The following is a 17,079-nucleotide window of genomic DNA, read 5'->3' on the forward strand; positions in this document are numbered from 1 at the left end:
AGCTCGTGTTTGTCTCCTGAGGTGGTCATTACGGTTTCTCACTGTGGCACGTTGGAACTGGCAGTCGATGAGTTGAGCATCGTACCCCATTCTTATGCGGGCAACCTTGAGTACCACCAGGTGCCCGTCATGTTCCTCCTCACCTGAACAGATCTTGTGTATGCGTAGGGCTTGTCCATAGGGGATGGCTGTTTTAATATGTTTTGGGTGGAAGGTGGAGAAGTGCAGCATTGTGAGGTTATCCGTGAGTTTGCAGTAGAGTGAGCTGCTTGTATCCAAGAATGAGACAGAGAGTAGAGAGTAATCCATGGTGAGTTTGATGGTGGGATGAAACTTGTTGATATCAATGTGTAATTTTTTCAGTGACTCCTTGCCATGGGTCTAGAGGAAGAATATATCGTCAATGTACCTGGTGTATAGTGTTGGTTGGAGGTCCGCTGTAGAAAAGAAGTCTTGTTCAAATCTGTGCATGAAAATGTTGGCATATTGGGGTGCAAATTTGGTCCCCATGGCTGTTCCATGTGTCTGGATGAAGAACTGGTTGTCAAAGGTGAAAATATTGTGGTCAAGGATAAAGCGGATGAGTTGTAGGATGGTCTTGGAGATTAGCAGTTGTTGATATTGAGTATTGAGGCTGTTGCTGTGATGCTGTCATTGTGGGGAATGCTGGTGTAGCATTGTGACGAGGAGTGTTCCCGTTCAACCAGTCCGTGGGTGCTGAGTTTCTGTAAAAAGTCTGTATTGTTGCAACAGAGGCTGGTGGTCTCCTGTACAATGGATTTCAAGATGCCTTCGACATAGCCAGAGAGGTTCTCACACAGGGTCCCGTTGCCTGATACGATCGGATGTCCTGGTGTGTTGGCTTTGTGTATCTTCAGAAGACAGTAGAAGTTGTCTACGCGAGAAGTACATGGGATAAGGGCACGTAGGGAACTCTGAAGGACTGGATCCTTACTATTAATACCTCCTATGCTCACATCCAAATCATTTATATACATGACGAAAAGTAGTGGACCCAGCACCGATCCTTGTGGCACTCCACTGGTTGCAGGACTCCAGTCTGAAAAAACAATCCTCCATCACTACCCTCTGTCTCTACCTTTGAGCCAGTTCTGTATCCAAATGGCTAGTTCTCCCTGTATTCCATGAGATCTAACCTTGCTAACCAGTCTCCCATGGGGAACCTTGTCAAATGCCTTACTGAAGTCTATAGATCAAGGGAGACATCAGGTAAATGTTATAATTTTAAAAATATCAATATGCTATTCTCATTCATAAAATGATGTTGCTACTTATTTTAACAATGGTTACAAGCTGATTGTTGTAATGTATTTACTCTTTCCTCCATTTAAATTGTGACTACCATATGGTAACTACCGCCTCTGCAGTACGTTCTGCTGAGTCAGGATTGTTCAAGATAGTCTGCTGCAAACAGTGTCCTTTGTCTTGTCTTCCTACCTAGTGATTATTGGTAGGAGGATTCATCACCATGGACTATCTACAGAAGAGGCTGTGTTGTTCAATAACAACATTTATTGCATAATAGCAAAGTGTGCAACTATATTTGATCAGGCATAATTACTAGCACCATAGAGAACTTAGAGAACATAGAGTACAGGCACATTTGCCCCCTCCAAAACTAGAGCATAACTTGTCTCTACTCACTGTCTTTGTGTGACATCACAACGGTGATGCTCAATGGAAAATGAGCACTCATTTTTCAGAACCATCACCTTATATACAGGTGAAGGGGTGAAATAGAAGGATGTTGAGTACAATGGCATATGCGATGTTCAAAAATTGCTTAACACTAGATGCTAGATTCTTGAGTGTCATAGTTATTGCACGGAGTAAGATGTGTGTTTCATTATACTCAATATAAACTGGAGGACAGCTTTTGAAATATCACCATATTCCTTTGGCTTCTTCCATGAGCATTGTTTAGTGATTGGTACAAAGATGCTACCCAAAACAATGGAAAAGCATAACTCCTGAAACTTATAAAGTTGCATAATTTGAGACACATGAGCAGAGTTTTTTAATTTGGTTACCACCAATTGAGGCAAAGAAAAATCAGATAGAGTTCTTGTTTTGACAGCAATGTGCAGAGTTCACATCCTAAATTAGCAAGGCCAGTGGTGATAGAAGCACCAAAGTCAAACAAGTATGCATATCATATAACGGTAAATTGCATCAGATCTGCACAGCATCTATTTTAAGGATCCCTATTTTAAATTGGTGTTAGGGCTTCCAAGGTGATAGGAGCTATCCAATGCAAGATAGAAATCTGATTTTTAGAAGTTTACAACCCTTGATCATTTTTGCCCTCTCTCAAACATACACATACACACTTAAATTCTTATGATCTTGTGCAGTAATTATTGCAATGATTTACTCTTCTCGCAACATCATTCTATATCCTACACTCCTACGCCCTCTGTCCTATTTCCTTTAAATTGTTGATCATCAACTTTTTCCATGATCCCTATGTTAACAGCAATTATAATGTTTCTCTCTTTTCAGGTATTATCCTGATCTCCTTAATATCTGCCATCATCACCCCTCTCCTTAAAAAAAACTAACTTATCCTTACAAACAACTGCTTTATCTCCAACAAAGCAGAAATTTCTAGATAAATTCAGCAGATCTAGCAGTATCTGAACAGAGAAACTCAGCAGGTCTGGCAGCATCTATACAGAAAAACCAGTTTCAAATATCTCAAAATATTAACTCTGTTTTCTCTCCACTAAAGGTATGAGACCTGCTAAGTCTTTCCAGCAATTTCTGTTTTTGTTTCAGATTTTAAACATATGCAGTTTTTTTGTTTTATTTTGTGCTCCATCTGCAAACTCACTTCACTCTCAGGTCTTTGAACATGTTTACTCCCAAATTTTTTCCATTTTTTTTTCTGGAACCACATACCTTTATTTGAAAAGTCCAGTCAAGTTTTCAGGTCATTTTAGCATAAAAATGGTTCTCAAACTCACAATTCACATCTTCTGTGATTGTGACAAAAGCAATGTCTGTCTGTCTGTCTCTTTATCTCTCTGCAGCCTCCTTCTATGTTGTTAAAATCGTTAATCTTCATTAACAGGTTTATAAAACTAGTTTTTTAAACATTTATACATATTTTACCCTCTATCTTAACCTTATGTTTACGACCTAGCTTTATTTTGTTCTCCACATTTTTTTTGAAAAACGTGTTTTCATTATTTGTGTTTTTCATGTTCTGGTTGATTCTGTTAGTATTGTTTAATGTGATTGGCTGTTCAGAGAGCTTGCTGTCATCAATGCAATTCGATTAAAAATACTCCAATCAATTGGGAGTGAGGGAATTCATCCCAGTGATCTCTCAACACGATATCTGTTTAGATCAGCAGAACACTCTTGCTTGAGGTGGAGCTGCAAAACATCTGTCATCCCCTTCAGCATCTCTGATATGTCATTACTTCTAATCCAACACCCAGTCTTGGTTAGCAGAAATTTCCTCTAATCAAATATTAGAAGTGTGAAGTATTTGCCTGCAACCCCTTTCACAACCTCTCATCTCTAGTGACCAATTACATCCCTAGCATCTGTCCTGGCACCAAGCCAAATTGTTTTAAACATTGATGTCATATTTAACTCAGGTTGAAATTCTGACCATATCTGCTTCAACACCATTTATTCCCACTTCTGTAATATGATCCAGTTTCAGCCCTGACCAATTCATCTGCTGCCAAAACTTATTCATGCTGTTATCATCAAATCAGATTTGACAATTCTAATATTATCTTGACCAGTCCTTCATCTCCTAACCTATATGAATATGAGCTCATCACTTTGCTGCCAAGCATATCACCCTTGCTCATTTACATTGATTTCTCAGTCTGGCAACACATCCATTTTAAAATTGTGTTTCCAAATTTTTGCAAAGTCTCACAACTTAGTCCTTGCCAATTCATTCTCTCATCGAACAACTTTTGGAGCTCTCTAGTCTTCCAATTCTCCACATACATCTTGCATGGATGGCATTTGAATCTGGACCGGTTGGCCCAAAGGTATGTACACTATCACTGCACAATAAGAGCCCACAGTGCCTTATGTATTTTTTAAATTGCTGTCCCATGATGCCAGACCCTCACACGTTTTGTAAAAATGTGTAAATTCAAATTTGACTTAAAACACAATATGGTTTCATTTCTTTCAAGACAAGAGTGTGGCAGTTTCATGTTAAATGTTTTTTGCTCTATACAGTACTTCCTAAGGAGCTTCCCACTGGTTCCACTCCAATTTTGACTTAATTACAAAGGTGTGCAGGTGAGGTGAATTGCTATGCTAAATTGCCCATAGTGTTAGGTACATTAGTCAAGGGTAAATGTAGGGATTAGGTCTGGTGGGTTGCTCTTCAGAGGGTCAGTGTGGACTTGTTGGGTAAAAGGATCTGTTTCCATACTGTAGGAAATCTAATCTAATCTAAATTTGGAGATACCGGTGTTGGACGAAGGTGTACAAAGTTAAAAATCACACAACACCAGGTTATAGTCCAACAGGTTTAATTGGAAACACTAGCTTTCGAAGCACCTCTCCTTCATCAGGTGGTTGTGGAGGGCACAATTGTAAGACACAGAATTTATAGCAAAAGTTAGTGCTTCTAATTAAACCTGTTGGACTATAGCCTGGTGTTGTGTGATTTTTAACTAATCTAATATAATCTACATGAATGCCCGTTGCTAAACTTTTTACGTCACGGGCCACATTCTGCTCAGAGATTCGGTAAAACCAATCTTTTACTCTACCTGTTCCAATATGTCCTTATGATGCTCGTTGCCAAATTTTGCTCTATTTCTTTGAGAAGCATTTTAGGTCGTCTCACTACATCGAAGGTTGAGTAGAGTCAAATACGCTTTTCTTTCCGCTGGGAAATATTACTTTATTATCTCCCCTTTTATTCACCACAGAAGTGTGGAAAGCAGAACATTTTTTTAAAAATGACATATAATAAACCATTTTACTTGTAATTTAATACGCTCATTTGAGCGCAGCTTTGCCAGACTTTTATGCAGCAGAAACTGAGATTAACATAGGACAGGGAAAAGAGCGGAACTCGGTATTAACGGGATTTACGCGATTACTTGTAATCAATAAAATACGAAAACCGCAGTCGAATTGAGGTACAGTGATAAATTAATAACATATTAAAGGGTAAACAGACAGCCTCGGCCTAGCCCTCCCCGAATTTCTGTCCGTTGCCAGGGAAGCAGACGGTGACCTTTAACCCCAGAGCCAGACAGACACCGGAAGCAGTCGGTGGGTGAATGTGGTTGGTATAGATCGGGGTAAGTAACGAGTGAAGACGGGTTGACAGTCGCGGGTGAGGAGTGAAGCTGGTGAGTTTAGATTGAGACCGCGATATGGGGTGGGGGTATCGATGTTTGGTGCTGGGGCCTAGTTGGGCGGAAGGAAAGGAAGGGCCTCGGCGTGGAGTTGGCAGTTGGAAAGTTGTCGGTTCACGGTGCCCAAAAGACTCTCCCCATTACAAAGCACTTGCTCAAATACTTCTCCGTGACTCCGCATGTTTCGTGTTTCCCCGTATCAGAGGCTGACTGGAGGTTCCGTACCTTACAGTTTAAGGCTAATAATGACAGGTTGTCCCTTTTTTTATTGTTCAGTCTCAATTTTCCATCATTTGTTAGATAGATCATTTATCCTGCTCGTTCATGCTATTTTGGGTTGGTAATATTTGATCTCCGCCTTCATTCGTTTCCGGAAATAGGTGTGGTTGCTAACCTAAACAATCAGTTTGGAATAGGTACGACAGTTAGGAATGTGCTTTAGCCGTTACAGTTCCGATTTTAAATATACAATTCTTTAAAATAAGAAACACTCTGATTTAACTTAATTAAATCTGAACTTACTTTATTCGGACTTAATTAATTAGATTTTAAGCATGCTGGCATATAGTATTCAACATTGGAGTAAAATAAAATTTCAGATGCTGGAAATTTGAAACAAAAACAAATTATTGGAGACAGCATTGTTTTGTTTTTCTGTTCAAGATAGAACAACCAATGATCAATTACTATCTCCTCACTCACCATTGTGAGAAAAAACTTCAAAAATCCTAGCAAAATTGGAAATGAATCCCAGTATCTCAAATTTAAGTCAAAATTATTTTGATAACATTGGAACTCAATCTTTTAAAGTATTGTCAGTCCTAAAGATCAAGTTGCCATAATCCCGACTGGTGGTTGTTTGACCTGAAGGTCACCATGCCTCAGACAATGGGTAAGGTTAGGCAAAAGTGAGGACCGCAGATGCTGGAAATCAGAGTGGTGCTGGAAAAGCACAGCAGGTCAGGCAGCATCCGAGGAGCAGGAAAATCGATGTTTCGGGTAAAAGCCCTTCATCAGGAATGGAGAGATAAATGGGGGGGGGGGGAAGGTAGCAAAGAGTACAATAGGTGAATGGGGGGTGGGGATGGAGGTGATAAGTCAGAGAGGAGGGTGAGGGAATGTAGCAAAGAATAAGATTGAGAAAATTAGGAGCTTCAATGGTAACCTCAACTGGTGCAGGAATTGAGCCTGTGCTGTTGGTGCCACCCTGCATTGCAACCCAGCCACCCAAAACTACAATACTGTTTGGGAGATTTTAATGCAAATGTACATATTAGGAGCAAGTTTATGCATCCAGCCCCTCAAGCCTCTACTATTTAGGGTGTAGGTTTGCTCGCTGAGCTGTAGGTTTGATATCCAGATGTTTCATTACCTGGCTAGGTAACATCATCAGTGGCAACCTCCAAGTGAAGCGAAGCTGTTGTCTCCTGCTTTCTCTACTATTTGATAAAATCATGGCTGATCTAATTTCTGACTGCAACTCTACTTGATAACTCTCTTTATCAAGAATCTGGCGCTTAAAAGTCTGCACTAATGTGCTCAAACTGCACTCTGTGGAAGGGAATTCAACAGACTCATATTTGCGAAGAGAAAATATTTCTCCTCATAGTCAGACTTGAATAAGGTGCAAGGAGACCCTTCAGCCCAATGCATCTGTATCAGCCATTGAGCACCTATCTACTCTAATCCCATCATAATATCTCTGCTCTTGTATTCAATGTCTTGACTAATAAAAGCAAATAAAGGCCTCATCCCTGTGTCTTAAATGGGAGACCTGTTATTTTAATACCATATCCTCTATTTTTTAGTCTTTGCCATAAGGGCAAACAGTGAGTATCTTCCATGTCAAAACATCTCAATGTGTATATGTTTCTGTAAATTCCTGCTCGTTCTTCTAAACATTCAGTTTGGGAATTACAGAAAAATAGTGACTTTCATATTGACATCCTCGGCTTTGTTTTTGATTATTGCAAGACTTATGGTGGTTTTCATAACAGGCCATCTTCATGAATGAAGGGAAAATTGATAGGTCTGACGATTGGGAGTGCTACAAAAATATGTTTTCCCTACTTGCATTAATGTTTATTGTCTTCATCTCCTTTGAATTTGTCCTTTATTAGTTTTCTTGGATTTTTTTTCCTCGGAAGTACTAAGAAAAGCTGCTGATAGAGGGCTGAATTATAATAATGAAGCAGCTGAGCGTGAAAAGAATGGTAAAGGCTAAAGTGGAACCCGTGGACCCTTTGAGACTGAATTAGGAATAAGTGGGCATGGGGGCCACTAGAAGAAAGGAACTTCTTTTTGTAGATGTGCAGATATTGAAGTTAGTTTACCTTTTAATTGTTTAGAAAATAGATTTTTGTGCCCCAAGGCTTGACTGTACAGAGAATTTAAATGTTTATGGTGGTTAATGAATTATGGAATTAAAAGCAGTCAGCTAATTTTGGTGAAATATTGCTCATAGACGGTAATAGGCTTAGCAATGTAGGATAGTTAATTTTTGTTTGAACAAATGTCTCCCTGAATTTTCCTTCAGGATTGTATACAGTGTACTCCTAATTAACAAGAATGGCAACTAACCCCTCAATGGCTATGCTCAGTAAAGTCCTTGAGCAGCAAATGCTCCAAACAACTGAGATAGTGGAACAGCATCTAGATACAGAGATTGAAAAGTTTGAAAAGATGGATGCAGAAGAACTAGAAAAACTCAGAGAAAAGAGGCTTGAATCAATGAAGAAAGCACAGCATCAGAAACAGGTGAAATTTTCACTTAGCAAACGTAATTTTTGTCAACTCCAAATTGTCCCATATTAGCAAACCAAGATATTATTTTGAAGCATGTGAGAAATGACATTAATTTTATTGTTCTTTAATGGTGATGAAAAATTTCAGTATAAAAGTTCAAGTGAATGTTTGTTTGAGATTTCAAACTACTGATCAGTTTGTTCTTCGAGTGGGCTGTGGGATTGGAGTGTTGTTTTCAAATTGATTTTCTTTTAATATATTAATGTTTTAAGTATAATTTTTTGATGTAAAGTACTTAAACATTTTCTGTTTAAATCCAAATACAGGAATGGCTTTCTAAGGGCCATGGTGAATATAAGGAGATTCCCAGTGAAAAAGATTTTTTTCAAGAGGTTAAAGAGAGTAAAAATGTGGTTTGCCACTTTTACAGAGATACCACATTTAGGTGAGGAGCTATTTTTTTTCCCAAGCAAGACAACAAAGCAGAATATTTTGAATTTAAGAACCAAAGGGTAATTATAATTGCCATTATTTGAGTTACAGACATGATTTGGTGATCTTACACTTAAATAATGCCAATTGTAATTACCCTCTAATTCTTCAGAACATTCAATACTATGGTACAAAAACAAATGACTCTTCTCTGCCATCCTCCAAGTTTCCACTTGGTGGATAACAAAGAAACCCAATTAGCATTTTTTTTTTGCACTGCTGTGGACAAGATCACTTAGTGTTACACAGTTGCTCTGTTAACTTGTGGTAAAAATTGTAAATTAAAACATTTCCACTTGAATATTATAGGATTTGTACATGACAGCGGCTGCTAGTCTAGTTCAACAGTACTTCCCTAAATCCAATCCTTCCCAATCTGCTTCTTCAAGATCCATTGAAGGTCAGCATTAGTGCATGTGGCCACTCAGGCAATGCATCAATTTCTAAAATACTAATTGCAACAAATGAACTTTGAAACTGGAAGCTATTCAGTTAATAATGTGCTCATTTCCCTAATGAATGTTGTGTATGTAAAACATTGCCAGGTAATAACCTGGCAGTTCCAATAGTTTAGATGTAGCAGTGACTGAAGAAACAGGTTGCAAAAGAATGTTTGAACTGGAAGATCAGCTGTTGAAGAATGAGAATTACAGATGTGAGTGAGGAAGTGAAAGAAGCTGGCAAGTGATTTTCTAGGTTCCCATTACCTGTTAGTTTCCTAAACTTTTATTGCAACATGGAGTGATATGAATTTTATTGGTTTTTTAAAAAAAGGTGACTCTGAAGCTAGTTCTTTTGGGATTACAGCACCCTACTTACTGTTGTGGTTGTTCGTCGAGCTGGGAATTTGTGTTGCAGACGTTTCATTCCCCTGTCTAGGTGACATCCTCAGCGCTTGGGAGCCTCCTGTGAAGTGCTTCTGTGATCTTTCCTCCGGCATTTGTAGTGGTCTGAATCTACCGCTTCCGGTTGTCAGTTCCAGCTGTCCGCTGCAGTGGTCGGTATATTGGGTCCAGGTCGATGTGCTTATTGATTGAGCACATCAATAAGCACATCGACCTAGACCCAATATACCGACCACTGCAGCGGACAGCTGGAACTGACAACCGGAAGCGGCAGATTCAGACCACTACAAATGCCGGAGGAAAGATCACAGAAGCGCTTCACAGGAGGCTCCCAAGCGCTGAGGATGTCACCTAGACAGGGGACGAAATGTCTGCAACACAAATTCCCAGCTTGGTGAACAGAACCACAACGAGCACACGAGCTAGAAATCTTCTCACAAACTTTGAACCCTACTTACTATCATCTTGAAATATCATTTAAAATAATTATACAATAACTATTGAAATACAGCTTTAACATTAGTCACACTACTCTGGTAAAGTATTCCAAAAATTTATTATATGAAAATGTTTCTCTGCGTGCGCTATGCTTACCTTGAGATTGGCATTCTTTTCAATTCAAAATTTTCAGCTTGGAAGATTGTAATCAGATGTTAATGTCTCTTCAGTATGTAAAGCAACTCTTTTTTTTTCTCCAGGATTCAAATGTGATGTGGTTGGATCATTTTATTATGTTATAACATCTTTGTATTTCTTCTCTCTGCTCAGGATAATTCACTGATTTTAATTTGTTCTTAAGTGCAGATGCAAGATAGTAGACAAGCACTTAGCAATTCTGGCTAAAAAGCACATTGAAACCAAGTTCATCAAATTAAATGCCGAAAAGGCTCCTTTCCTTTCTGAAAGATTACGAATCAAAGTAATCCCAACCATGGTTTTGGTGAAAGATGGAAAAGCTAAAGACCACATAGTTGGGTTTGATGACCTTGGTTGCACAGACAACTTCACAACTGAAGCTTTGGAATGGCGACTGGGTTGTGCTGCAATCATTAATTACAGGTAAAACTTTCTGATCTTCGCTTAAATGAATTAAGTTAGTATGTTTGTCAATTTGGGAGACAAAAAGTACCTTTGAAACCATAACTGCTTTTGATTGAATGAAACATGTGATGTTCTAACAAAAAAAAATCCTATGACTTTGGGCATGTTTTATCTCTAAAAGCCACAATCTATTTCTACATGTTAAACTTTTTAATTGGTTAGGCCTTTTGGGCTCTTAAAATGCCCGAGCTGCTTTATGGAAATAAGTGCAAATTACATACCATTACCATACTATTTGCCCACTCTCCATAAAAGCAGTTTTTTTTGTGATACTCTTTTCTATTCACCTCCCTTCCCCCAACATTATTGAAGAGCTTTAGAACTAATGAATTTCTTTTTAAAGGAAAGACAGGAACCAATTTGCAGAAGATCCACAGAACATTTCATCTGTTCACTGCAGTGAACTGAGGGATAAATGTTGGGTAGGATACTGGGAAAACTCCTTGGTTTACCTTCTAAAAACACGAAACTTTATGTCCATCTAACAGGACAGATAAGACCTTTGGGACTGCTGCTGCTAATCAGATTTTAAACAATGAGCCTTATACCCTGTAGTCTCTGAGGTGGGACAAAAACCATATCCTTCTGAATTCAAATATGGGTGCTACTACTGAGCCAAGACAGCAACTATGTTCATGTGAATATTTAGTGACAATTGGCAGACTCTAGCAAGAGTGCAAATCAGTATTGTACAGGATGATTCCTATTATCTGCAGGTCTTTTTTTCAGTTTCAGAAATAAACATTTATCAAGTTAAGCAGACTATTTTGCCCGTTTGATGCTTTGTTTGTTTTTCCTCAGATTTATTGTCATGACCTGGCTTCAATAGTTGGAGAGGTTGAATCCATTGTTTACTTGCTACACAATTTTTCAGACAGCTCATTTCCCTAATGAATGTTGTGTATATAAAACAATGCCAAGTAATAAATTGGCAGTTCCAATAGTTTATATGTAGCAGTGACTGAAGGTGGTTGCAAAAGAAAGTTTGACCTGGAAGATCAGCTGATAGAACAAGAATAACAGATGTGAGTGAAAATGGTGCAGCTTTATTTGTTCACATCTGCAACTATGTCAGGCTATTTAAAGTAAACATTACTACAGCTTGTGGCTCTGCTCACAAAAATTAAGCTGCAACTTTGCATCAGGTGCAAAATAACATGCACACATCTTGATGATTATTTTTCTGCTTAATAATAAAACACAACTGATTTAACATCTGATTCCTTCATTCAGTGGAAATTTGATGGAACCACCTTTCCAGCTGCAAAGAAGAAGTGGATGCATCACAAAGATGGAGAAACGAGCAATTAGAGGAAAAAGCAATGATTCTGATTCAGATGATGATTAAACTGAAGTGCATTTCTTGACCCTAATCTTTGCTTCCAATTCAACCTTTTTTCCCCATACTCATTGTCAACTTTTTAATGTTAAGAGATGACAAATTTTTAATTTTTGTAGATTAATAAAACTGCACATACAATTGACACTGTAAACATTGCCTTTGTCATATATTGATGGTTGAAAAGATCTTTATAGAAATGTTAGAGACCCATCTATTTTGCTGCAATCATGTTGCAAATTTATTTTTTGTAACAAATGCACAACACTTGCATCACTTCCTAGTCAAATATTTATGTAAAACATTGTACTCAGAATAAACTGGAAGGACGCAATCACTTATTTGCCAATGTTTTGAAATTTTGAATTGTTGCCTTTCCAGGTTACAGGGTTCTAGGTACTGTTTGGCATCTGATGTCAACCAGCCAAAATTATTCTTATAGCTAAGCCATTAAGCAGCAGTTTTTTTAAAAATTATCGAGAGTATCATTGTCAAAACTGTTTCTGTCCAAGTACTTTGCTTTCCCTTTATAAAGAATGACTAGATTAAAATAAAAATAGCAATCTATTTCTCCTGTCTGCTATTGCATTGCTTTGACAAGTATTGACTTGCGTCAAGCTTTTTTTCTTGTAGAAATATTATACAAATAAGTCATCTATTTCGATGCAATTGTATTCAGTTTTTTTTTCATAGATGGGCAAATGCACAACACTTGCATTATTTACTAGTCAAATGACATTGCTTCATGTTCCATGGATGCTGGTTAACCATAACTGTGTTTCCTAAATGCTGATTTTTTTTTAAACATAGGTCAACATACTTTGTATGCCACTAGCTTATACAATTTAGTAAGATGCATGATTCATGCTATGGAGCAAGATCAGTCCCTCAATAGCTGGTTGAGGAGGGGAGTAAACAAAACCAAAGCTGTGATGAGTAGTTGATCTATTGTGAACCTGCTTGGGCTGGAATATTGTTAACATTAGGATATTTTTAATATGCTTCATTGTCAGCAGCCATTTGGATAAATACTGAGCTATTGCTGTCAACTATGGAGGTGTATTCCAAACTAAAACCTGCAAATTGAAATTGGATTGCATTCTCCTTTTTATCATTCTGCAGCCAACTAATTTAAAAACACTATTAACAAATTCAGAATGTAGATAATGGTGGTGAAATTTCACAGGGTGAGCTGCTCCTTGAACCATTGTAGTAACAGCTGTTGAGGCAATGTGGGGAAGGAGCAGATAAGAAAGGAGGACAGAAGGGTAGAAGTGAGAAAGGATTTTGGTTTAGATGGTCAAGAAGATGAAAATTAGGAATAACAAAGTTCAGAAAATGGCAAGAGTAGTTTACAGGCCCCATAACAATCATCACAATATTAAACAGGGTGTAAGCAAGAAATAGGACGTGGCTTTTTAACAGAAGGGAATATAACAGTTTGTATGTTCTTCCCCCAGCTGCATGAGAGTCCAAAGATGTGCTGATGCCCGGATTGGCCATTCTAAATTGTCTGTAAAGACTAGGGATATGCAAGCTCAATAGTTTTTTTTTAGTAGAGACGTCAAGGCTACCTCACAGTAGTTCCAGGAGATATATTCATGAGGTACTCAGGTAAGTACCTATCAAAGCAGAGCTCGTGTTAGCATGGTGAGAGGGAGTAGAAGCTGGAATGTCAGCTGGGCCAGGAGTGTAGCAATGCTGATCATAGGGGGAGCTTGTGATGAAGGCAGTTTGAGTTGTGTTGAAAAATAAATTAGACTAATCTGAAATGGAAGAATGTGCAGTTACGGAGACCAGGCAGAACAGCATGACAGGAGTTACTCACTTGGAAAGCTGGTATAGGTATTATGGGTTGTAGCCTCCTGCACCATAAGAAATCTCATTTTGCTGGGAGATTAGGGCCAAGTCAAATTTCAGTCAATTCAACTACCAAAGACAGCAGAGAATTTGCCCACTGATCATGTTGCAAATGGGATATCAGAAATTTGTAGTAATCTCTATGATGGCAACCCAGTCTAGATTTTCTGTTGTGCTGGGTTGCCAATCACTTTTTAGTAATTCTACTGTTATCATTTTGTGCTAGCATATGAAAATTGGCAGATGTAGCAGTAATGTGTTGTTATACCACTTTTTTGGTTATTGCTGCTTAGCTCAACCCTATACAAGAGTCATTGTTCTCAAAAGATAAATGTCAATTCAAGAGCCTAGATAACTTGCATTGAAAGGCTAGAATTTGGGCCTGGCTAGTTGCTTCTCTACAATATCAAGCAATACTTTATCAACCCAAATTTGAGTCTATTTTATGTTTCCCATTTTTTTTGCTGCTTTTCTGCTCCCACTCCTCCATATCTGGGCAGGGTTAATGGGAGGATGGATTGACTGTAATAAGCCAGCATCAGTGAGGGTTGAGTGTGAGAATACGAAAAATGTGGGTTGGGAGTGACAGGTAAGTTGTTTGCCCAGAACATCTGAACAGGATCAGCCCTTTGCCTGTTCTGCCACTCATTGAGATCAAGACTAATCTGTAGCCGAATTCCATATACCTGCCTTGACCTATATCCTTTCATACCTTCTACTTGACAAGAACAAAAATTCTCAGATGTAAAATGAACAAGTGATCTATTATCAACTGCCATTGGTGGAAGAGTTCCAAACCTCTACCACCCTTTATGTCTAGAACTAATTGCTGAACAGAATGGCATGAATTTGAATGATGGAGAAAGAGGAGTTGACTAAAGTTTAGGAAAAAGATCTCTCCATCTCCTGTCACCATGGAATTTGGAGAATTCAAATGAATCTTGAATATTTAAAATAAATTGTTACAACGTACTGATAAAAAGTACATTGTATTTTCATATTTGTCTATTTTACTGTGATCCATAATGCACAAACATTGATATCAAATGTTTGGGGTCACACGAACTTTTAAGATGCTTTTCGATACATTGCTGGCAAAGCTAGCTTTTGGCAATTTCTAACTTACTCAGACATAGTGGTGTAAGTTAAAATTGAATTTCAATTTTTACCATTTTAAATTACATTACAAAACCGTTTACAGGGCTTTGCATATGCATTATGCAGCAAGGACATGTTGTTAGTATGGACTTCATCCTTATTACATGCACCAACTCCATTGAATACTGTTATGTTGGAAATTTGATATGTACATTGGGGGCTATAGTCTGGATGGTGGTAGAAGCTAAACAAAAATAGAGTAGCTAACTTTTTTATCCACTTGAAATATAATTAATTATATGATTACCTGTAACAAAAATATTCACTTTTTTAAAAAAAAATCTTTGGCCACTTCCTCGGCAACCCTCCAGATCCGTATGGAGTTTGCACATTCTCCCCGTGTTTGTGTGGGTTTCCTCCGGGTACTTCGGTTTCCTCCCACAGTCCAAAGATGTGCAGGTCAGGTGAATTGGCTATGCTAAATTGCCCGTAGTGTTAGTGGGAAATGGGTCTGGGTGGATTACTCTTCGGAGGGTCGGTGTGGACTGGTTGGGCTGAAGGGCCAGTTTCCACACTATACGGAATCTAATCTAATGTTAGTGGTACTGAAGCTGGGTCATGAGTTCTGTCAGACTGTGGCAGATAGTAGAATTTGAATTGCCTTAAATATGCCATACAAAACTAGTCTTACCAATGGTGACCACAGCAGTGATCACAATTTTAATTGGTTCACTAAAGTCATTTAGAGATGGAAATTTGCCATCATTACCTGGTCTGGTCTTTGTGTGACTGCAAACTGGTTGATTTAGGATACAAGTTTACAGTTCCTTGCAGCAGGCAGACAGGGTGGTGAAGGTGTTTTGTTCACTTGCCTTTACCAATCAGTGCACTGAGGGACATGGATAGGGTAAATAGCCAAGGTCATTTTCCCCATGGTAGGGGAGTCCAAAACTTGATGGTATAGGTTTAAGGTGAGAGGGGAATGTTTATGAGGGACCTAAGGGGCAACGTTTTCACAGAGAGTGGGGAGTGTATGGAATGAACTGTCAGAGGAAGTTGTGAAGGTTGGCACAATTACATGTATATGAATAGGAAGGGTTTAGAGAGATATGGGCCAAATGAGATTAGATTAGGATATTGGGTCTATTTCCATGCTGTACTACTCTACGACTATGATTTTTTAAAATCAAATTCAGATTCCACCATGTGCCATGGTAGGATTATAACCAGTGTCCCTTGAACATTAGGAATCCAATGACATTACCACTACAAAGCCACCTCCCACTCCCACTTGATTTGAATAATTCACCTCATTCTCTACAAAACCTGTTTGCTGATTGTTTAATCTGTAGTTGAAATAAAGCCAGCAATTCCTTGTTCACAAATTGCCTGGCCCAATCCCCAATCTGTAAATTGAAAGATTATCAGAGTGTGCTGTAAAATTTCTCCTCACAAAATCTGGACTATTGTTCAAGTGAAACACCGCTTGAAAAAAATTATTGATCTGTATCAGCAGGCCATTTTCAAAGTACCTGACTTGAGAAAGTAAGCACAAGCAAAAATAACAAAAATCTTCAGGTGAGGCAACATCTTTGCAAAGAGAAAGTTAGTGCTCAAAAACTATGCTTCACTTTAATGACCTTTTGTCAAAATTGCATGTTAAGGTATACCACTTTAAGCATGCATGGAACACGGTATATGCAAGCAGCAAAAGAAAAACAGTCACTTGAGTAAGTTAGGATATGAACAATCATGTGAGGTACAAGGTAAAAGGAGATAATGATACATTGCAAAATGAATGTCCAGGAGATGTACAAGTAATACATCTCCTGGACAGGAAAACTGGACAGTCTGTCAAAACGGAAATTGTCTCATTATGTAAATTCAAGACTGAGATAGGCTGATTTCAAATCAATTCGGGAATCAATATTTGGAGGATAATGCAGGAAAATGGAGTTAAGGATTATTATATCAGCCATTATTTCATCTCATGGCCTCCATGTGCTACTACATGTTATGGTCAGAGAATACATCATTGTTCCAGGAACATGAAGAAAACCACTTATTGCAGACACAGAGAAAGCAACCTCCCCATTGCGTACCAAAAGCAATCATCAGCCCATATTTCTAGAGTTATGAGTAGTTCTGGGTAGATTCATCCTACGAACTGGCAGCTGTTTTGGAGCAAAAGTCACTTGTCAGAAAAACTTACAACAGAAGGTTA

At 38.4% G+C, this 17,079-nt stretch overlaps 2 protein-coding genes across 3 annotated transcripts in view; one reads left to right on the plus strand and one right to left on the minus strand.

The window, feature by feature from the left end:
• Positions 1-4,993, minus strand: part of eif5b (eukaryotic translation initiation factor 5B) — a 90,366-nt gene extending 85,373 nt beyond the window's left edge. The window contains exon 1 of the mRNA XM_072577647.1: positions 4,779-4,993. Within this exon, the coding sequence (XP_072433748.1) occupies positions 4,779-4,840 (62 nt within the window). The 5' untranslated portion in view covers positions 4,841-4,993. The remainder of the gene's footprint in view (positions 1-4,778) is intronic.
• Positions 4,994-5,188: 195 nt separating this feature from the next.
• Positions 5,189-12,464, plus strand: txndc9 (thioredoxin domain containing 9). Of its 2 annotated transcripts, none has more exons than XM_072577651.1 (5): positions 5,189-5,318; positions 7,912-8,132; positions 8,447-8,565; positions 10,262-10,516; positions 11,792-12,464. In XM_072577651.1, exons 2-5 carry the CDS (start codon positions 7,944-7,946, stop codon positions 11,904-11,906), a joined length of 678 nt encoding a protein of 225 aa, XP_072433752.1. In that variant the 5' UTR covers positions 5,189-5,318; positions 7,912-7,943; the 3' UTR covers positions 11,907-12,464. The 2 variants fall into 2 exon arrangements, with proteins under 2 accessions (XP_072433752.1, XP_072433751.1); XM_072577650.1 differs by having other exon boundaries at positions 5,280-5,369.
• Positions 12,465-17,079: the final 4,615 nt, after the last annotated feature.

Source organism: Chiloscyllium punctatum, chromosome 9, assembly GCF_047496795.1.
Source record: "Chiloscyllium punctatum isolate Juve2018m chromosome 9, sChiPun1.3, whole genome shotgun sequence".
Classification (NCBI taxonomy): domain Eukaryota; kingdom Metazoa; phylum Chordata; class Chondrichthyes; order Orectolobiformes; family Hemiscylliidae; genus Chiloscyllium; species Chiloscyllium punctatum.